The sequence below is a fragment of the Platichthys flesus genome, chromosome 7 (genome assembly GCF_949316205.1).
Source record: "Platichthys flesus chromosome 7, fPlaFle2.1, whole genome shotgun sequence".
Taxonomy (NCBI): Eukaryota; Metazoa; Chordata; class Actinopteri; order Pleuronectiformes; family Pleuronectidae; genus Platichthys; species Platichthys flesus.
Genome location: NC_084951.1, coordinates 6,592,558 through 6,615,275, shown reverse-complemented (window position 1 = coordinate 6,615,275; position 22,718 = coordinate 6,592,558). Strand labels below are relative to the sequence as shown.

Below are 22,718 nucleotides of genomic sequence, written 5' to 3'. Positions count from 1 at the left end.
TGTGCGTTTGTCCTGTGGTTTCTCTCAGGCTCCTTGCTGCCACACGCAGACCTCAAGCCAGTGGGACGTAATAGTGATGCTAATAAAGTCAACAGCCGACCTCATGTGTGATGGACTTGGATCACACTGGACTAGTGGGAGGAGAATACAGCCATCAGCCTTTCCTTTGTGGCCGGAGAGTGTTTTGGTTGAATCCCTCTGCTCCGAGGCCACTGACCTCCCAGAATCCTGTGGTTTCGTTGGGATGTGCTGCTCTCAGCTTCTCACTGACTCAATAGAGATCCTGACTTCCCACAATGAGCCTGTTTACAATGTCTCCTCTTTCCCCCTCTGGCCTCTTGTTTAAGTTTTAGTCTTTCTTCTATTCGTTGTTTTATTTCATCGCCTTCTCCCCGAGGCTCCAGAATAAATTGAAACCATGATGGGTCTAAATTAACACAGTATTTTCTTACATCCACTTAAGAAGCTTGTCTACCTTCACTCATGCAGTTCATTATTTTAAAAGCTGAGTAAACAGTTGGCAACTTTGAAAGTCGTGTGATCGCTGTGCAGTTCACAATTAATGACTCGCTCCCCTGTAACCAGAAGTCTTTCAGTCGTTCATAGCGATGATACACTACATTATCTTTCAAGAAAAACTTACCACTTGTCTTGACACTATCTTTACTCCCAAAAAACATATACGTCAAAAGAGACAGGAAGAGTCTGACCGATGCTCCTGCTCTTCTGTGTCATCCTGCCAAAGAACAGAGTTGAAACAGTTCAGTGGACGTCACAGTTGTCAAGAAAAGAGAGCGACTCCGGAAGTATTTTTTGCCTGAAACCGAGAGAAAACAACGGAGCCCGATCTGACAGGCATTCAGTTTTTTTCTCTGATCCCGACCGAAGCCCAATGCACACTTGCCTGATTTCCCCGATTATACCATCCATGTGTGTGAATATCCACTCCTTGACATGTTGGTACCTGAGTCATGGTACAGCCGCAGTAGAGTTGAGAAAAGTTTTGACTTGTACGTGCATGTGTGTGTGCGTGTGTGTGTGCTTTTGTGCGAGTGTGTTCGTCCTCCCATGCCCCGTTGCCCATGGGAGGGTTGAACCGTGTCTACACAATCCAGGTTGTCAGGGAACAAATTGGAAATGCCAATTTCACTTTACACTGCTCTGTATCTTATCTCTCCCTTACCCTCATCCTGCCACTTAGCTCATGTGTAAATGAATAAGGTCCTCTCGCACGTCTTACCAGCGTCCGATTTCTGTCTGCCTCCACCGTTCAGACCTCTCCTCCACCCTCTCCCATCTTCACTTCTCCTCATCTTCTTCTTTCCCCATTTTCCCCTTGTCACCAATCCTATCTTTTCTCGCTCAATCCTCCTCTTCCTCCATCTCCATTCACTCATGCCCACTCAACTGTAGCCCATCTGCTATTTCTCTGTGTGTCTTTATCAAATATGTCTCTTTTGGTGGATATGAATTCATACATGTGATTTAAATGCATTCCTGCTCAGGCTGTATCGCTCTCTGCAATGACCAATCTGCAGCGAATGACTATGCAAATGAACCAATAACTCACACACTTCCCAATTTAAGTATAAATCAGGAGTTTTCACACTGCCTCCTTGTCTCTGTGTTTTTCCGTCTCTCTCAGTACGACTACGAGGGCGGCGACATCAGTGACCTGCCGGTCGACCTCTCCGTGGTGTGGAATGGAAACTTTGTCATTGACAACCCGTTCAACATTCAAGGTACAACATTTGTGTTGCTGCTTGTTTATCTGTCGGTAATGATTCCCTGGGAAGCAGACAAGCAGTATGTGCAGTTTCCTCTCCCCCTTCATGAGAAATCTGTAATTTCATTTTTTGACAGGCATCAGTGAGAAAGGTGAAGGTGTACCGTTGGTTTGGAAAAACACTCTCCTTGTGTCGGGGATAAAAGGGGGGGGCAGAGGGAGTGATTGATGGATACCAATGATAAACAAACACCCAACACAGGAATTAATAGGGATGGATGTTGGAGAGGAAGATAAACAAATGTAGAGAGAGATGAAAGAAGAAAGGATGAAGAGGGAGAAAGATGTGGATGACAGGATGATAAATGCACTGTGTAATGGCGATGGGGGGGACGGGGGGTGTAGATGAGAATGAAGGAATTGATAAAGAAAAACAGAAAGCGACATGGAGGGATGGCATTTATTATTCTTAATCGCTATTTGTGCATGAAGTGGAAAACAATTACCAATTCTAAATTCTTTATCAAGTGTAATATATTGGGTGGCGGAGGCTAATGATTTTAGACGTCCCATTACACAAGATAATATAAGTCTTGCTCTCAAGTGTGTCAGGAAGTCTTTTGCTGTGAATTTGCACAACCAGAGTCAGATTAACGAACCCTTCCCACTCTATTCTCTGCTTCTTCTTTTTTTTCAACCCCATTCACTTTTCAGTCTCAGACTTTAAAACACATAAGACACACATGCACATTTTAATCTCACATCCTTTGTGTTGTATCTGACCTCATTTTGATAAATGTCACACGCACAGTTAATTTGCAGATTGCTTGGAAATTAGTTGCTTATGGGTCGTGACCTAATTCGTCTGCCAGTGTCATTTTGTTTAAAATATGCTCCCTGAAGCTTTTCTGTCGGTCTGCGCTGAGAGATTCTCTCTGGGGATCAGACAATCTGTGTTTTAACATGTGCTGAGAAGTGCTCACAACTCAATAAAGAATCCCTCTTTTTATGTACAATCAAGTGGATTTAGTGACTGTTCTGAATCAGTATTCAATATTTAACAAAGGCTGATCTTTGGTGAATTATTCATCCGGCACTTGTATCTGCATTTATTTAATGAGTGTAGTCATTTTTCAAACAGTAGTTTAACATTTATGTCTTTAATGAAGTGTTTTAGCCTGAAACATATTCCGATATAAAGTTTCCTCATATTAAATAGCTATTCAATAATATTGAGTGAATGATGTTGAATTACTAATGGTTCTGTGTTTGCTTTCTGTGTTTTGGTTCACTTACACCAGCGTGAAAGTTTCAAACCTTTCAAGTGCACATAAGTTGTGTCACCTCTTAGCAAACTTTTTCTTGTGTGCTGATGAAGTTGAGTTAGTTGCTGATGAAGCAGACTGTCCATCAGACCAACTGCATGGGGGGGTACCGGTCTGTCCATAGAAATTAAAGATTGGATTTTAAAATTGATTGTACAAATATTAGATCTTTCTTTTATATACAAATAAATCCAATGCACATACATAAACCATACAAAATAAATAAATCAATATCTGTGGCCTCATGGTGCTAGATAATGTTAAATTGGTAATTAGTCCCATTTACACTTGTGATCCCTTACTAGTGTTACCAGAGCGGCTGTGGCTGAGGAGGGCGGCTGTGGCTGATGGGTAGAGTGGTTGTCCTCCAACCTGAAGGTCGGCGGTTCGATCCCCGGTCTGACCCATCTGCATGCCGAAGTGTCCTTGGGCAAGATGCTGAACCCGAGTAGTCTCTAGTTGTGTCCCAATCAAGAGGTGATATCCTTCAGAGGACCAGTGTAGTCATGGCCTTTGTAGACTGAGAAGACAGTGAAGGCCAATCTAAAATGAAACTGTTAGGTATCTTACTCTTGTGACCAGCTTGCCCCGACCTTACAGCGTTGTGTGTTGTTAGCTACTCTGAACCGCTACGCTTTCTGCACCTCAGCTTCCCAGAGAGTGAAGTCGTGAGAATCCTCATGCAATCAATCCTGGAATCGGTTCGGGAATGAAAGTACGCATTGTGAGGTAATTTGTGGATTTAAAAGCGGGAAATACAGCAGTGAGAATAAACCTCATAGGCTAAAGTCCCACTATTCTATGCTAACACTTTCAAATCCCCAAAATGTCCTCACAGATCACTGTTGATATGTTGAAAATACACACAGCTCACTGTTGAGTTGAACACTGAGCTGTAGGACTTCAGGGGCACCCTCGTGTACCATGAGGTGAATGTAATTATTTTTGTTCATTATCTTGCGTCATCTGGAAAAAAAAGTCATCACAGGGCGTTTGGCATCCATCTCCTCCATGAGGTTTTATAGAGTAGCACTCGTTGCAGGCCCCAGGGATGTGTGCAGCGGAGAGCGCCTTGCATGTGACAGGAGGGTGTCGAGCTCTGAGAGTTCTCGAACGTGAAATCCAGTGATCTTAGAGGCTGTGCAGTGTGTGTCTGTGTGTGTGTGACGAGCATGCTCCTGCTGTTATGACTGTGAGTGCTTGCTACTTGACTTTCTACGTGGCAGGGAATTGAATGCATGCAGCATCCCAGGCCAATGGCGTGTTCCTCAAAAGAAGCCAAACACAGACTTGTGAAACAGCTGGCGAGGTTATGGATGAGTAGTTAGAATGAATCAACAGCACTATCACTCCCCACTAGATATAGAATGGCTCCTTTGTTCTAAAGCCTCTCAGAATAACCATTATGATCATGAAATTAAATTCTATGCTTAGTGTTGAAGGTCTAAAACTCGGTATTATGAAACCGTCCTCACTCATAACTCTCATAAAGACCTTCTCCTCCTTTTCTCCTCCTTCTCCTCTCCATCCCCTTTTAATCCCTCCCCCTCTCCGTCCCCTGTCTTTTTTCCCGCTGAATAGAAGCAGCCTTATGCGTCAGAGGCAGAGCCGCACTGCGCTGACCCTATTTTGCCCCCGTGTAAAGTGGAGATGTTAATGTTAATTAAATCATTCATTTGGTTCAGATTAATTAGCGTCGCGCTACTTTTAAGACGAGCCGTGGCTAATCAGATTAGGGCAAGCGAAGGGCCGAGGCCGGCAGATGGATCCGAGAGAAGCTCTCTTTGAAGTGCGGCCGCCGTATGTCTGCCGGGGAGGAGGTGGAGGGAGGAGATTCTTGCGTGCTCTGTTGTTGTTTAGTTTTTTTCATGCATCTGTTTTTCCACTTTAGCTCATTTCAAATCTGTTTAATTGGTGTGACGGCAAACAAACCTGCCTGCAGGTTGAGGCAGCAGAGAATCAACTGCGGAAATTATGATCGAGATTAGCAGATGACAAATGGTATCAAAACAGAACTCAAAAGATCTTAACCATTCACCGGAATACCCTGCTCTCGTCTGGATGTGACTTCCTCTCCTCTGTTTGTTTTTCAGATTGTGTGTGGGTTTAGATTGCTTTTCATCTCTCTCTCTCTCTCTCATTTTCTCTCAACTTCTCCCTACCCCCTCCTTTCTTTCCTTTGATTCACTCGGCCTCTCGGGGCCCCACCATCTTTAAATTCATAACAATTCTTGTTGCTGTTTTGTTAACAAGAGCAGCTAAAAATTCTCCTCCCCCTCTCTCCTGTTTTCTTTCATCTCCCTCTCCTCTCACTACTCAGGTGTTTGAGGTTTATTTATATATTTATGTTGCTTTTTTTAATATATAGATATTTTTTTTTTACTTTTAATGACTTTTTCAACTCTGCAGAGTTTAGGGAACGGTTTTACACACAACAAATTATCAATTCCCTGTTGGCGTGAGTAGACATTACCTGTTGAATTAATATCTGTAATATCCCTCTGGGTCGCTTTGTTCATGTTTCACATTTTTCCTCTCTATTTATCTGTGAGGCTACTCTCTCGTCGTCAGAGTGGTTTTTAGGTGTTGTGTAGGTGATTAACATTCATTTATGCTGGTCCTGTGCTCCCTCTCTCACTCACAGGCACATAGGAGCCTGATTACTTTTTTCTTGCCTTTTTTCAATTAACAACTTAGAGAACTTTATGTTCATCAGAAATGAGAATTCCCCAGCAGAATAAAACAAGGTAGATTCATGCATGTCAATTAGGATTACAATTATATACATTGTTGCTGCTATCATTAATAACATCTTTGCATCCATAATTATCGCTGATTGTTTTCATTGCAACAACTAGTCGGTCAGAGCTGAAACATGATGGTTACACAACTGCTCCTGGTCTTTTCTCTCCCCCTCCTTTCCACCCACCTGTCTGGTTCTGCTCGAGGTTTCTCCCAGTTACAGAGGGAGAAGTCTCTCTCCACATTCGCCAAAGTGTTTGCTCATTGTGGGAACTGTTTTGTTTCTCTATTATTTTTAAGGGCTCAACCTTATATCAGAATCAAAATCAGAAATACTTTATTGATCCCAGGGGGTATTTTTTTTTGCTCCATGCAAGATTAGAAATATAAGCTTATGAAGATTTTAAATATATATAAAATAAAATGTGAAATATGTATCTGAGTCTCTCCCACTCTTTCGGCCTCTCAACCAGCTCATCTCTACAAGTGCAGAGCGCTGCGGGACAGCTGTGGTATGTGCCTGAAGGCTGACCCCAGGTTTGAGTGTGGCTGGTGCGTCCTGGACAAGAAGTGCTCCCTCAGGCAGGAGTGTAACGGTGGAGGAAACTCCCACCTCCCGCTGCAGCTGGGTGAAGGTGGAGGGTGGATGCACGCCACCTCTGGAAACAGCCGCTGCACCCATCCAAAGATCACAAAGGTATGTGTGTGCGTACGGGAATGCGTGTGGATGACATGGCTGCATATATAGGAGACAGGACTACTCACCATTGGACCAGCATAAAATATTAAAATGCTTGTGGGTGTATGTTAGAGGATTGGCTTTGTATGTGTGTAGTTTAGCTTTGTTATATTATGGCTGAGTTTGAAGAGTTTTTTTTTGTGTGTACAGGATCAGAAAGAATTTGTGATGTATATGCATGAGTATGAATGCCATCCTTTCCTCTGATACTGGTTTCTGAGCATATGCTCTTATGTAGTTTGCATCCACAGCTTTAAACACCATACACACTCCCTCAGTGCTGGCTCTAAAGTTAATGTTAATTGGGAACAGTTGCCTGGTATGTGGGGAGAGACTGCTGAGCTGTCGCCTGTCTTTGAAAAAAGGCCTAGAACCTATCAGTATATTTTGGATTTTTCGAGGGGCCTAATCACTGGTCACTCAGTGAGTGTGGTTTTAAATGTTAGACTAAAATGTGCATAATATAACTAAAGCCTGTTTTTAAAATATTGCCCAATAGATGGGCAGATATTAAATTAAGTATAAGTTTTTATGTAAATAATTAAAAAAAAACAACACAGTTCGCTTTCCAGAGCAATAATCAAGATTCTCTGTGTACAAATATAAACCTGAATAAATAACACAAACCTTTGTAATTACACCAGTGATTATATATTCATGATGTAAAAATAGATCTGAGCTGAACCGAAATCAAAAGCTTTTATCTCTTTGTATCCAGTATTTCAGGCTGCTGTACAGAAGATGCTGAAAACACCTGTAATTTATTTATTGTACAACTAACTTTAGTACTGCCACCATGCATGCTTTGCTACAGATAATACATGGCAACATAATGTTTTCCCATTTTTCCAAAACTATGACTTGTTATATAAAATAGGCCATTCTCTTAAGCTGCTTCTTTTCTTTGCTTTCTGCAAAATGAAAGATATTTTAAACGCAAAATTACGTCACTATTGCATCTCTGCAGTGTGTGTGTGTGTGTGTGTGTGTGTGTATGTGTGTTTATTGGGTGCAAAGGCAGCATGATTCGACAAAATGGAACCACCATTGAAATTCACAGTCATCAACACCCAACAGAAACTCTTCTTGTCACTCTCCCTCCAGTGTTACAGTTCTAAAATCACCTGCGAAGAAAAACAGCACGGCCTCTTTGAGCTCTGTGTTATAATCTCGTCCACTCATGAGGAATGTAAATGTCGCCTGCGGAGATCTAAGAATCAGAAACCTTGATAGACCATTGCATCAGCTGTCTTTGTTGAAGCCCCCGTGGTCACGAAAGCCCTACGTGTCCTGAACCCAGAATGAAAGCTGCTCCATCTGAATGTGTTGCTGTTAAAACACACACACATGTCGGGACCTTGTGGCTGCCCTCTGCACAGAGATTGAGTTATTACTCATGGTTACGTCACACTGCTACTCTGGAGACCAAGACATGTAAAGGTTTGTTTGGTTTTGGTGTCACTGTCTCTCTGGTTGTCTTTGGGGTACTGGAATGGTCAAAATCCCCAAAAAATGGTCTGTTGCAGATTTCTGCCTCATCCGATTCATTTTTATGTTTTATTTATTCAACTTTGTAGATTGTTTCATTTTAATATAGATCATAATCTAAAACATGTTCAGCTTTCACAAAATAACAAATAAAATACAGTATTTGTAGATCAAGTTCAGAAACTGACAATATTCCCACTTGGAATTATCTGTCTGCAGTATGTAAAGCCCCGGCTGTTGATCAAATGAGTGAGGGACATTTTTTTTTATTTTAGCTGTATTTTTTATACTTATTTCTGTATATATCATAAGAAATAATACTTTTTATCTAAATGTTTCAACTGAATCTCAGAGTACATGGATTTTCTCTTTAACTTAAACTGTTGCATCAGGGCAGTGTGATTCCCAGTTTTCAACTCTTGGCCGATAACTGTTAACACCACTGGCGTAGGGCAAAATTATAGCCTTTAGAAGTTGAGCCACTCCCAGCTGACATCGGGAGATAGACGGGACCCCCTGGGGTCTGGTCACACATTAGCAACATATACCTGTTCGTTTTTGTGCATCAACTTGTGTCCATTATTTGTGTGTGTCCATGTATTTGCATCTTTGTGTGTGTGCACAAGGACACAAGATGGATAAAGGAGAGTAAGAGTGAAGTTTTTATAGATAAAAAAAACTATACAAATGGAATGAGACCGGGAGTCAGAAATGTCTAAAGAGTAATGAAAAAGAAAATAGGAAATGTTGACAGTAACATTTGTCCCTATTTTCTTGATTTATTTTTTCTATTTAAATTACATTCCTTTCCAGCAGAGGTAGAAGAAACAACTTCTGTTTGTCAAGTACATCAGCTATCATGAGTGTCAATACTTGTAGATAACAGGAACAAGCTCAGGTGGTAAACTTTTGGATCCTGGATTATTTATGTGAAGAGACCATCAAGTGGACATATAGCACCAAGTGTATCTTAGATCTGCAAATGTAAAGCTTCGGTTTTTAGTCAAGGGTTCGGTCTCGGACATGAGTCTTTTTAAGAAAAAACAAGTTTATTATTTTGTCTGAGGAGTAGTATCTAAAACATTTGACAGACTGTCCTGATTCTGAATGACTGCTCTTGTATTCAGTCAGTGTTCTTGTTAATCATGTGTTGACAATAACCCCGAACACATGCAAATAGCACGAGTTGATCCTACTGAAAAAAAGATCCTTTAATAACATTAGAGTCACGCAACACCTAAAATCAATTTTTGTGAAAATCATATTCCCACTTCAGTACTGCCAGGTTTTTTTAAGATGATAACTGGTTTATAGATTATTTGTTTGAGGAAGAATTCCCTAGAAAGAAAAGAAGAACCACTGCAAATTGAATTTACCCAGACTCCCCATTTTACTTAAAATGTTTTAGCTGTTATCCTCAAAGTATTCTCTGACCACATAAACAACTTTCCCAGGCAGCAAAAGCCTATGGCTGCTTTCTCCATTGCTAATGTGCCATTGGTTACCACTGAGACCACAGCCAGTTTACCATGTGACAGCACACACACATGATATTTGTACAACTATTAGGAAACCCCGGCTGTAATATTGATGATTTGATGTGGCTACTGTGTGGTCCGGCCTGCAATGTAGAGGCCGCACCACCTCAGACGCCACAGGACTTTACTTCTTCTGGATTCTTGGTCTGTGGTATTTAAAAGAAGTGGCCAATTAAGGAAGAAAAATAATGTCAAAGGTAACAAAGATCAGTTAGATTAATCCCTTATAGCTCATTGTAAAGCCAAATTGGTTATTTAGCTCCAAGGCATCCTGGAATTGTAAAACAGTGGAGAAAAATAAAAATTGTCATCTTTGCCCACACAGCATACATCCTCACATTTGACGCTACACAAAATTGCTTAACTTCTGCAAACTCTGTTGACTTATAATCTCTTTCAAGTCATCAGTGATTGTTTGGGGGGGGGGGGGGGGGTCAAATGCTCCACTCGAACAAAACAGCCAACACTGGATGCAGTGTCACACTAAATGATGGAGTCGCAACAAGGCTGCCATTCAGTTTGAATATCTGGCCTTTGCCTCCAGGGTTCACTGGTTAGTGGCCTGTATCTGGCAGGGTCTGCAGGATGTTTGACTCACACACGCATCCACAAGCATTTGGGGCCCCATGTGTTCAGACAAGTCCTAAATCAGTTTGGTTGCTCATGTGGAACATTTATATCTGTTGTCCTTTTGCAGTCCAATCCTGAGGCTTGTTAGTTAGTGCTCATGGTTGTATCAGATCACTATCCTTCCCCAAAAAAACATTTTCAGCTTTGGGGTATTTTACTCTACATTCCCCGGAGAGTGGCGGTTATGTGCCTGGATGTAGTGGTGTTGTGTCAAATCACTGTAACGTGAGTCCAAAGCTGCTTGAGGTCCCATTTCCACACTGTGGCATCTGCCTGCATGCCCACAGGCTCAGTAAGCACTAGTTATCTTGTTATGTGGTGCCATACTTGTACACTTCCCAGAGTTTGTGAGGTTACAGTGGAAATCCACTCTCACATGTCAGAGGAATATTATTATGTACACAAACACAACATTCTTTCATTCATGGCAGCCAGTAGGTACAGTGGTCTGGATCCATCTCTCTTACCACAGCGATCATGTTTCAGATACATAGCTGGAGATTAGAGTGTGGTTGATAGGAAGCAGTGTTATTGCTGACCTAGGAATCTGGGTCTGGTCGGTAGCTCTACTTACCGTCGGTTAGCCATGTTTCATCCAACACTAAAATATTCTTCTCAGGCCCCCCCACCCTTGTATGCATGAAGGGATGTTGAGATCTCCAGTTCTTGTTTGGGAAAGTTGTATAAAGTGGTTCTTTACTCAAAATAGGCCCTTGCTATCAAAACCTCACCTATCTAACACAAATATGGATGAGGAGCGACAGATGGCGCCACCACAAGCACCAAGGCTGGTTTAGCTGTGTCAGTGAAAATGACAATTTTCAATTATAACTCTTCCCCTTCCCTGACTGACATGTTAACTGTACCCTTTACCACTATTTTGATATAAACCAGATTAAGACAATAGCCTGAATAAACTGTAGTCTGAATAAGATCATGTTTGGAATAATCAATAATCGAAAAAGACAATAGAGTATTCCAACCTTTGAGTCATTCTGTAAACATGTACACATCTTAATCACATTAAAGAATCCTGCTGGACAGCGTGGTGCATGTAACTATCTCAGGTTGGGGTTTTTAAATTCTGGCAGGAAAGTTGAACAAATGAAGCAATGAACGTAATGTGAGTCATAATCAGACTATGCTCAACATGTAAATGGCAACATGAATGAAGGATTCTATTAGCAACTATAAACATTATAATCCTTATAATGTCTAAGGTCAATGGTCAGATTATTAATGTCTCTTTAAAGATAGTCATAGTTACTTGTGAGGGCTGTGCAGGGATTCAAACAGACCTACATGGTCAGAGCAGCTTCAGGTAAAAGTACAGTAGCATTGCATATTGGTAATGAGAAGAATTCTGCAGCACGGACATTCTGTTCTAACGTTACATATGCACAAGCTCTAATCATGTTCCCTAAAGCCTGTTTTCCTTGCCCTGCTGACTGTGTGTGTGTGGGTGTGTGTATGTGTGTGCGTGTGTGTGTGTGTGTGTGTATGTGTGTGTGTGTGTGTGTGTGTGTGTGTGTGTGTGTGTGTGAGTGTTTTTGCGCAGTGAGGTTGTTTCCATTGTGTTCCCTGGTCCGTCTATAGCACCCACCCCTCGATAATGTTAGTAATCACTTCGAACTCAACAGCGCTCATCCCCTCTTCCTCTGTTGCCTCCCAGTCTGTGGCTCTGCCACCGTTCACATGCCAGGCCTCAGTGGCTATAGCTGATATTGTGTTTTGTGATACCTTGGTTTCTTTCTTCCGAAACTATCTGAAGGCCCATTTCCACACCCTGACATCTGCCGTCCATATCCCCCAGAGCTTGATGGGGTTTCACTCTGGGCAGTGTTTGCCAACTACTGTGTTTGTGGGACCAAAGGGCAGCAGCTCTATTGGTGTCCAAATCAAATCAATGCAAACATTGATTTGATTTTGTTTAAGGTAGAGTTGGTAAGATGCTTTTGAAAGACCCTTTTAGTAGAATCTTCTTTACGTCGCGAAGCACCAATAAATACATTTGTCTGAAATAATAAAGAAGAGAGATGATAACCAGAGGATATTGATGGAGTTACTCAAAAGTTGTCTTCTAGCAGTTGTCAGACAGTGCTTGCATATTTTCGAAGTGTAGCCTGCTCTTGCTAGCTTTTCTGGGATAACCAGCCCTTGCTTTAAGTCCAAAGTCACTGACTCATGCAGTTTTATATTGCCTCCATCAATGAGTCAGTGGTCCCCCAGAGCAAGGCATTTGGTCATGAATCGAGGTAAAGGGTCTCTGCAGACTTTATCCATATAAAAGTTTAGGATTGCATCTCATCTGTGTGGCAACACAAACTGTTCACCCCCTAAACTAGTTCACGCCATCGAAATCACCATTTGTCAAGGTCGGTTGTTTGTTACTGTCTGCGCTACAATAGCAGCATTATGCCTCCAACCTGTCAGCGCCTCAGTTTGCATTTCCACACTGGGCTGTCTGCTCAGCCAAGCACTTCGGAAGAACAGGGCAATGGACAGATTATACATAATTACCTTGTGATGCTTGTTAGGGATTAGGTGCGTGTGTGTGTGTTTGCCCATGCCGTAGTGTGTGTGTGTGCTTGTGACAGCCACCGTCCATCAGTCACCATATTTGTTTTGTCACACCACACCTGTCCCCGTTACGCGCCATAATCTGGCTAGATAAATCACATTATGGGTCGGCAGTGTGACCGCGCGTTACACCACCACAGCCACGCTGACAAAGCCAAGCCGGCGTAATAAGTTTCAATTAAACCGCGGAGATGATGCTGCCTTGGTTCTGTGTCGGCATAACTTGTTATTTTGCCCTCTCTTTATCTCATTCTCCGTGTTTGTCAAAGGCAAGAGGGTGATTTTTCTTCATTAAAGCTAGAATCACCTGATACAAGCTGTGTGTGTAGATGTGTGTTGTGCCTGTGTGTACGTCAGTTTCACAGTGTTTAAACTGTGTCGTGTTGTGGGACCATTTTCACACTTAAATATGAAGAATAAAATACGAACCTGTGGATCAAGTGTTGTGTGTGTACTTGTGTGTGTGTAATATGTCTGATAAATGTGAACATTCTTTGAAATCCATTGGTCAAAGTAGTATAAATAAAAAATACACTCTTTTTGGCAATCTCCAGTTGTTCCCTGAGACGGGGCCTCGCCAAGGGGGGACCAGGGTGACCATCCTGGGGGAGAACCTGGGTCTGCAGTTCAGAGACATTCAGATGGGCGTCAGGTTGGGCAAAGTGCCCTGTGTGCCTATTGAGGAGGAGTACGTGAGCGCTGAGAGGTAAGTTCAGGAACAGAGGACACAAATACAGGTAGTTAAACACACATGCACTGAAAGGCGTGCACAAACTGAAAATGATACGTATGCTCATAAAGTGCACCGACACTCATCAACGCATTCACAGTCACATGCAAAGAAGCAGTTTTCTGTCACTGAAGCTCACACAAAGGGATGTGTGGAGACATCCGCACCAAGGACAGCAGGTGTAGCCTTATTCAACAGCTGAAAAGACATTGACATCAGGTTTTTCTCCTCCCCTCCATTACTCCCTGCATGCGCTCATTCTTTTATTTTTCTCATCCCTCCATCCTGACATTTACTCCTCTGCAGGGTCCTACACGGCTGAGGAATTGAGTTCACGCGGATCAAACAATCTCTCTGTAGTGCAGTTAGTCGGGAAATGATGCATGTTGAGATAGAGGGCATCACTATTCAAATATACTGCACACATCAGTTATACACCACATTATTCCTGAAATCCCTGCACCACTTCAAACATGTGATATTTGTTAGATTCCTCCCTCTTGCATAGTCAGGTTCATTTCATTTTGACTTTCCCTGACTACTCCTGAGACATGTTGTTTTTGTCCTTGCTTCTGATTAATGTTTTGGCATAGTTGTGTATTTTTTTAATAAAGTTTAATTAGTAAGGTACAACAAATTATAATTTTACAAGAAAAAAGTTGTAATTTCACTAAAATAAATATCATAATTGTAGGCTCTGTATCTGTTTAGTGGTGGATATCATGAGATCAGCCCCTTGCCTATGTTACAATTAGGTAAAATGGAGCATGTTGTTAAGTTATGGCTTTGTAAAGGTTTCACAAATAACTAAATACTTAATCTTTTGGCAGATGAGCACCACATTCTCTAAAGTATCAGTTCCTTTAAAAGAGTGTGAATGAAATCCGGAGAGAGAATCTAAACATTTGTTGTGGAGGAAATGTTCGTAGTTGCTGACTGTAAATCAGTTACTTATATATTGTGTGATATTCAAAGGGGTTTCATAGTTTCCCAATGAGATTGGTTAGATGGTAGAAGTTAAGTTTTCTTCGAATCTTGCTTATTTCCCCCAACAAATATTATTATTTGTTTTTCCATTTGGTCTTGTAATATATTGACTTTATTCTTGCAAAAGCAAGTTTTTTCCTCTGAATGTTTTTCTTAAACGTGGCAGAAATAGCATTTCATTGTAAGGTGAATCCGTTACTAAAGAACAAATTTGATTCACCACAGCAACAGAAACACCCTGACCTCTTCTCTCTTCTATTCTCCTCACTCCCTCTTCCATCCTTCAAACTTTCCATCCACAGAATAGTGTGTCTGCTGAACGACGCTACGGGCTACAGGGTCCAGGAGGCTCAGGTGGAGGTGTGTGTGAGGGACTGTGTCAACGACTACAGAGCCCTGTCGCCGAGGCCATTCACCTTTGTGGTAAGGACCATACAATGACAACAAAGGTTTTTCAACTAGCGTTTTTTTCAAGTTATTGTTTTGCAACACGGTGCCTTGAAAAATCTCTAGGAACTGGAGAATTGACATGAGCTTGTGTTTATCTCCTCTCTTGTCCAGACTCCATACTTCACCCGAATCCAGCCGTCTCAGGGGCCCATCTCCGGCGGCACCAGGGTCACCATCGAGGGAAGCAACCTGAACGCAGGCAGTTATGTGTCTGTCAGCATAGGACCACAGCCTTGCTACTTCAAAAAGTAAAGAGACCACTTTCGTCAGTCTAAATATAATTTGAATGATCCCTGTGGGGAAATGGGAACATGGCAGCAGAGGATATTAGATGTGACTTAGAAAAATACAAATAAACAATACTTTAGATAGAAAAACAAGTTCTTAATTATGAGTGAGGGTACAGTTGATAACACAAGAGACAGACACGTATGATGTAATGTGTGCATAAATAAACAGATTTGTTAATGTGGAAAAATCTCATCAGCATACAGATATTACATGCATATGGTAGCATGTAATCAGTGTGTCAGGTTACGAGGGTGTGTGAGTGTGGGCACACTTGCTGCTGGCAAACACACAGCTTTTATTTGTCTGCACTGTTCTCTTTAATCTGGTGCATGGAAAAAAAATCCAAACTATCACCACAGCTGCTTTCATGTCACATGCATGGATTAGCTTCTCGCGGCTAATCTCCATTGAGGAACTGTACGGTAGCTTTGATGTCACAGCAGTCATATCTGTGCCGCAGCTTCCTCACAGTAATCCAACAGCTTGCACATCACCACAACTCTTCACTCACCTCAACGTCGCCTTTATATGTCGCACCCTAACTGTGCCCATGTGTTTGTGGCGTCTTGTGAAGGTTGCAGGGGCATGTGTTCTTGGCGAATGGGGTTGCAATGGTTACAGGGCAGGGATGCTGAGGATTCTCTCTCTCCTTTTTTCTCTCCATCACATACACACACTCCCCTCCCTATGTATGAGTGCCATGGTGTATAGAGACACAAAATAATGTGCAATACCACATTAACATACACACACACACACACACAGACACACGCACACATGTGTCACTCCTGTGAAGTCATGGCCCAGAAAAGCAGCCACCACTCAACTGTGCTAAATACATATTAGATAACGTAGCTACTGGGCACTGCGCACAAGACATCACTTGAAAATGTTATTTTGCCTTTGGGACATGCACACACACACACACACACACACACATACACATACACATACACACACATATGAAGACACACAACCTCCATCCCAGTGTTTGAGACTTGGGCAACTGATGCTTTTCAAAGCACCAATCATAGTAGGCTAAGTATAACGATTAAAAGTGACCTATAAACTATTAATCCCTACACCACACCTATCTCACTTCTTTTGATATATAAGAAGTACAAGCTATTAAAGAGTAACACACTATCACAAGATTCAATATTCAATACTTAAATGACATTGAAACTAGAAGGGCTTTGTGAGAGCAAATACCTCTGCCAAGGCTAATGCCCTATCTCACCATGTCAACCCATGGTTTCCCATTCATTTTAAACACTGTGGTGCCCAGCCATGTTCTACTTTCAAGTTCTTTTACACTCCTAATAAGAACATAGGAAATCTCTAAGTTATTGTGCTCCATTGCTTTCTTAAAATGCTGTGTGCAGCACTATTGGCAATGCTGTTTGACATATGCTCACTTGTGCTATCATCCACAAAGTCTTTACCACTTATACACCGTCAAACCTTTTAGTTTCACCTGCATGTTGGTATGCCATGCACACCTTTCTCTCCCACGGTCAACTGAATCTGTTAGTGTGACTAACAGCTATTTGTGTGTTCTGGGGGAATTATGTGGGAAATGCTAATGGGACCCTTAAACAAAATTCCTGGAACATCAAATTTCTTTAGATCCCTGCCAACGTTTAAAGTGTTTTGTCCTGACCCATACTGCGTCCTTCTTCCAAGTTTCACAGTCAGCAGTTTCGGTGCACTTCCGCCGACTAGCGAACAACAAAAACCAAACGAAAAACATAAGCTCCTTGACAGAGTTAAAAATACAAACTTAAGTACCTCCTACCGTATGAAATGTGTAGTCAAAGTTTGAGGTTTTAAAAAGCATCTGTCTGTGCTTCGATAATTGTGATTGAAAAATGAAAATAAAACCCAAGCTGTGGCACTAAATTTGGACTCACTGCTGTGATCAAAATCTGGAGCTAAGATACAAAGTCGGATTCCCGCAGACCAGGAAATTGGTCATTTCACAGGACCTGACAGGCTTTTGGGGCTGAAGTGCGATGACCACAAGTGGAATTATTCAATCAAATTAGCAGCATATGATTTTAAGAGAATTAGATTAATGGACTCAGGCCAGACACTGGTAATTACCAGAATAATGAGGAAGTCATTAAACATGTAGACGCTTTGACCTCAGTATTTAAGGTGCGCCCTGGCACAAGGAGGAAATCATTTACTCTTTAATAGTATCATAATTCTTTTAGAGTGGGCAGACCCTTTGTTCTCAGGTGAATTGTTGCTTTCTTCTTTAAGTTCCTGTATTTTTTGGTGGATTTCTCTTTATTGGACATTCCTGGGAAAAGCAGAAGCTTTACAGATTTGCATCCTCAGTTAAATAAACTTTCCAATCAAAATTGCTTTAAAAAAATTTGTTTTACATATTCATATATGTTCAAATTTCCAGAGCTTTTTGGAAATGTAGCACTTGAATGTTTTTTGGCCTCCCTCTTTAATTTATAAAATGCTTAATTGATCGCTTTCCACCAATGTTTCCTTGTTGTCCTGTGTCCATCCAGGAGGAATGCCCGGGAGATAGTGTGTGTGACACCAGCTGGACTGGCAGCTGGCACTTCATCGGTCTTGGTGGACATCGACGACGCTGAGCTGAGAAACCCTGAAGTCAAGTTTAACTACACTGACGACCCCACTGTCCTGAGGATTGAACCGGACTGGAGCATTGCCAGGTAAACCAGTGTGGTGAGATTTACTAAGCTGGACTATTTCTTGTATTTCATCCAATTAGGTCCATGATGATTCTCGGCCTTCAGTCATGCAGCACTACACTGTATGGCTCCACTTAAAATAAATTAAGACCTTGCACAGCTAAGCATTGAGCATGAGAGCAACATAACTATGGAGGACACGCTCTAGCAAAGGTTTCTCATTTTGCTAGATTTATTGATTCTATCCTTTCTAGGGCACATACGGAATGTGGTTGACTTTTCACCCGCTGCTGCAGTTTTTACTGCAACCTCCAATATTCACAGATGCTGGCCCCTGATGTTCCTTACATGATTTAAGTCCTGTCAGGAAATGTCAAAGCTGGATACTAGCTTGCAATATAGAGTTCAGAATGTATCTACAGTACAGTTTTGTCAATTACAATCTTCTGTGAACATGCAGTGACTTAAAGTAGTTTTATGTTATCCACCATCTGACTAAGCCAATTCCATCTAACACGTTATGTCAGATAATTTACTGGAGCCTGAGTTTTCTTTTCAGTAACCCCTCTGTTATTCAGCTTTTTTCGTTCATTTATTTAAAATGTTGAAACAGGACAAAACGTTGCCCTCTTTCATTTTATTTCACCTCCCTCCTTCCCTCTCCTTCTTTCCTTCTCCCTGTTGCTTCCTTCCCGCTGGTGACTCATCAGTAGAGGGTAGCAGATAGATGCAGAAGAGTGTTGATGAATCCTGCCCCGTTCCCCGTTGCTCAGTGGGCCTGGCCCGAGAAACAGCTGAGGCCCAATCACTGCCCCTGCCCACCCACTGTGTGTGTGTGTGTGTGTGCTAGCGTGCGTGTGTGTGTCTGAAGGCTAAAAACTAGGCTTCTACTTCTGGAAGCTAACTCAGGGGTGATGAACCCACATAAAGAAGACATGCAAGCACACACACACACACACACACACACACACCCCACTGATTCCCTGAGGCCAAGAAAACCACAAAACCTTGCACCTGCACCTCACAAATGGCAACACAAAGAGTGTGTGTTTGTTACAGCTATAAAAGAAGCTTTTATTCGGCTGATGTGTTTTAGCCAGTGCCCTCACGTTGGTTCAGGTGTGAAGTATAACCAGCCAGTGAGATGTGATATCATATTGGCTGATATCTGCTTCATTGTGTGCTTTTGTGCAAATACATGCACGCCTCTGGAGCATCATCATTGTGCTTGGGTGATGATAGATAGAGTGGATGAAAGACGGGCAGGACAAAAAAACGAGAAGTGTGCATGTGGGGGATGGAATGATGATTTTCCATTTACTAAGAAGACAGAGGACTTCAAAAATAAATCAACGTTGGCTCATCAGGGAAAGCGAGGGAAGCTATTTGGGTTGCATTAGAGGTTAGACGAGCAATTTTGGTCCAAAATATTTAAATATTCTCCCAAACCAACTGCAGATGCAAACAAGGATTGCCACTTCTACAGCAAGGACTGCCAAGGTGCCCTTAGGAAAGGTGCTAAATCTACTTACTGCTTCAGTGCTGCTTGATCTGCATAACCATTGGTAAAGTGGTTGAGCTAAATCCAGCCGCACAGACAGGAATCCGTCAGTTTCCTCAGTATCCTGAAAGTGCAAATGAATTAACCACAGTATTCACTTTATTACAGGCAAAAAAGGTCACACCAAGAAGTGAAATAATGAAGTTATTTCACACACTCCCACAGAAAAGGTAGATGATTGGTCGGGACATGGCAGGAATATTTAATAAACTCATGTAATTAGAGAGCTGTCTGAACAACGGACATGCTAGCAATCGTCACTATAGCTAGTTATTAAAGCACTGCCATGCAAAAAGTGTGTGTTCTTTATTCAGAATACAAACAGTTCCTTGAGCAATCTTCTCAAAGACCTGATACTAAAATGGGGCTAAAGAGCCTAAGGGTTATTGCAAACCTATATTATGTCTTAACAAGACACTCCAAATTCCTCATTTTAACGCAGGCCAAAGGCTGATCTTCTGATATTCCCCTGACACATGAACCTAAAAGCCTATTACTTTTTTACTTTTCTCATCATATTAAGACTTTACTTTTGAAAAGTAAAGCAAAATTATATTGTCATAATATTGTTACTTTTTTCTCAAAATCTCATCATTACTGTTTCCTCAACATGGCCCTAATACTTTTTGTACCTAGCTATCTGCAAATTATGGCTTATTTCTGGAAGCAATCCATAGTGTTAAAAAAAGAGGATGGAGCAACAAAGCTAATGAGCTGCTATAGGCTCCTTGGATCTCCATGAGCTGTGTCGATACGGCTGACTATTGGCACTGACTAAATTATATTGTCAAAGTTAACACAAGTTAAACCTAAAGTATTGATGCAGCCTCGCTTTTCCTTCACAAGCCAACAAACACTTAAAAGTGTGTTTCTGTCTTTACTGTGTGTTTCCTTTTATTCAGCCACTATTTGATGAGTCAGGTTTTCCTGTGAGGTAACTGTGTTGCAACAGTAAACTTAGAAATGGTGTTTTGAAGGATCCCTTGCTTATAGTGGGAAAGAACATATATGTCACAGTGAGAAGAAGATTAGACCAACAAGCAGACAAGGAAAACACAGAGAGAAGTGACAGATGGCAAGAGTGGGAGGGAGAGAGGGACACTAACAACACTTGTTGGATTTCCTATGCTATCCCTGGGAGTTTATCCTGATTGTCTTGTTGTCTCTTCCCTGAAGCGTCTACCTGAGCTAAAGAGACTCAGTTAGACAAAGAGAGGAGCAACAGGGACAGAAGGACTCAGCACAAATATCCATCAAGCTGAGGAAGGAGACACAGTACACACAGGGTTATATAAGTGCATGCTCATAGTGTCCCATGGTGTGTTTGTGGCAATGACATAAATGTTTAATTATAAATCAGTTATTTGAATGTGGCCTCAGCTCCTCTGCTCCCTTGTTAATCAGCTACCTTCATCTCTGTTATATAGAGCCTAGTGCTCTTTTGCCATACAACTTACGTTTGCTTTCTTTCTTTCTTTTAACATCCAAAACGTGTATTAAGCATTACCTTTGCAACTATGTGCTTTAAAGTGTCACATTAAAATGGCTTTATTGCATTCATAAAGGATTATGGATTAACTAAGGATTAAATATTATTTATTATCTATAATTCAGCTAAACAGATTACATTACTGCATAGTAAAAGTCCGAACTTAAGAAAGACAACTCATGGAGGACCATCCTTTGCTGTGACACAAGGGGGAATTTAAAATCATTTATATATTTTAGACATAACTTTTGACCTTATTTAGACTTTGCTCGAACAGAACCGACTTGATTTGTTCACAATAAACTGTACCACATCATGGAAAGAGCTCAGCCTAAACTGAAGTGTCTCACTTCTGCCTTTTTCAGACATGACCTGCGGGTAAAATCTGGAGAATAGGCTACAGAGTTCACCTGCAGTCTGCCTCTCACACAGCAGGAGGTTTTCTGCACAGACGTGTTCACGACAGCAACAACTACCGCATTTGTCATGTGAGAGGTGAAGCAGCAATGTGCAGCAGACAGTGGCAGTTTATTTTCTATTTTTGTGTCTGTCGTGTGTTAGAAGCACCCTCCCCCCGTGAATCCAGCAGGGAATACACACTGCTGTGTCCTCACATTGAATTCTCCTGGATTTCTATGGTAATTATATTAGGAGGCCAGGCGGAGAAAGTCCACAGAGACTGCAGAGTGTCTCACTCTGACATTTTCGTTCACACATGCACCTTTTCCGGAGTTCAGTGCATTATAAGGCAGACACCTTAAAATCACCAGGAGGCCCTTGGCTGCTGGGTTAGATGGGCTACTTTGTTAACAGAGTAGGTGACATCACAGTGGGTTGTTGGTTAGTAGAGAGTTGGATGTAAACAACATAGTGTACCTCTTATAGATGTCACTTCAATGTTGTAGAAACACTCCTTTATGGTATTGTCACCATCTGTTGTTAATAAAAGTGGCAAGCCCATCACCTCCTATCTCTACAGTCTCATTTATTTCTGTCCAACCTGAACCATCTGAAAGCTGTCGATGGCAGTGTTGGGATTTGGAGTATCCTCCTGTGGTCATGCCTCTTTGAGGTACTCTGATTCCTTAAAAGGGCTGCTAGCTCATCCATCTTCCTGTCTGGTGCGCTCAGATTTCAACTGATAGATGAAGGATACATTCTCTTCCATCAGTCTGTGTTGTTTTGACCGATCCCTCCTCCCTTGTCTCTTCATTCTTTCTCTGCATCCTCTGTGGATCGTCCACTTGACACAGATGCTGCGGGGTTGTCCGTTGTTCTGATCACTACACCGGCAAGTTTGAACACAATCAGCTAGTGCCTGGAGACAGTGGCTTTGGAATGGAAGCGTAGCCGAATGCAAAAAAAACACTACACTTTCTATAAAGTCATCCCTCAAAGCATACTTAACTTTTTAATAAACATTCAAACACATTTTACTAAAGACGGTAGCAAAAATTTGGAACAGTTATATAACTAGCATGCACACAAATTTGCTTAATTTATCTTGAGGGTTTCAGTGGTCTTGTTTGAATACAGTATTACAAATAGTGAATACAAGTATGTGAAAGTAGAAGCAAATCATCTGCGGTACGTCAGCTGTCAATATACCAAACACTTGAGGACCCCATTACATCTACAATCACAAAGACTCCACTGAGACTGAATGAGTCAGACTCAGGCTCTGTAGCCAGGAATGGGCTGGCTGCCAAACTACGGAAGAAAAAAAATCACTTAGCTGAGAACAATAGGCCGAGTTATCAGTGT

General features: G+C 41.7%; 1 protein-coding gene across 1 annotated transcript in view; it reads left to right on the top strand.

Moving 5' to 3' along the window:
- LOC133956924 (plexin-A1-like) overlaps positions 1–20,657 on the top strand; it is a 192,594-nt gene extending 171,937 nt beyond the window's left edge. The window contains exons 11-17 of the mRNA XM_062392292.1: positions 1,646–1,742; positions 6,267–6,490; positions 13,323–13,474; positions 14,788–14,908; positions 15,047–15,183; positions 17,758–17,925; positions 20,642–20,657. Coding sequence (XP_062248276.1) covers positions 1,646–1,742; positions 6,267–6,490; positions 13,323–13,474; positions 14,788–14,908; positions 15,047–15,183; positions 17,758–17,925; positions 20,642–20,657 — 915 coding nt within the window. The remainder of the gene's footprint in view (positions 1–1,645; positions 1,743–6,266; positions 6,491–13,322; positions 13,475–14,787; positions 14,909–15,046; positions 15,184–17,757; positions 17,926–20,641) is intronic.
- The last annotated feature ends 2,061 nt before the right edge of the window (positions 20,658–22,718 follow it).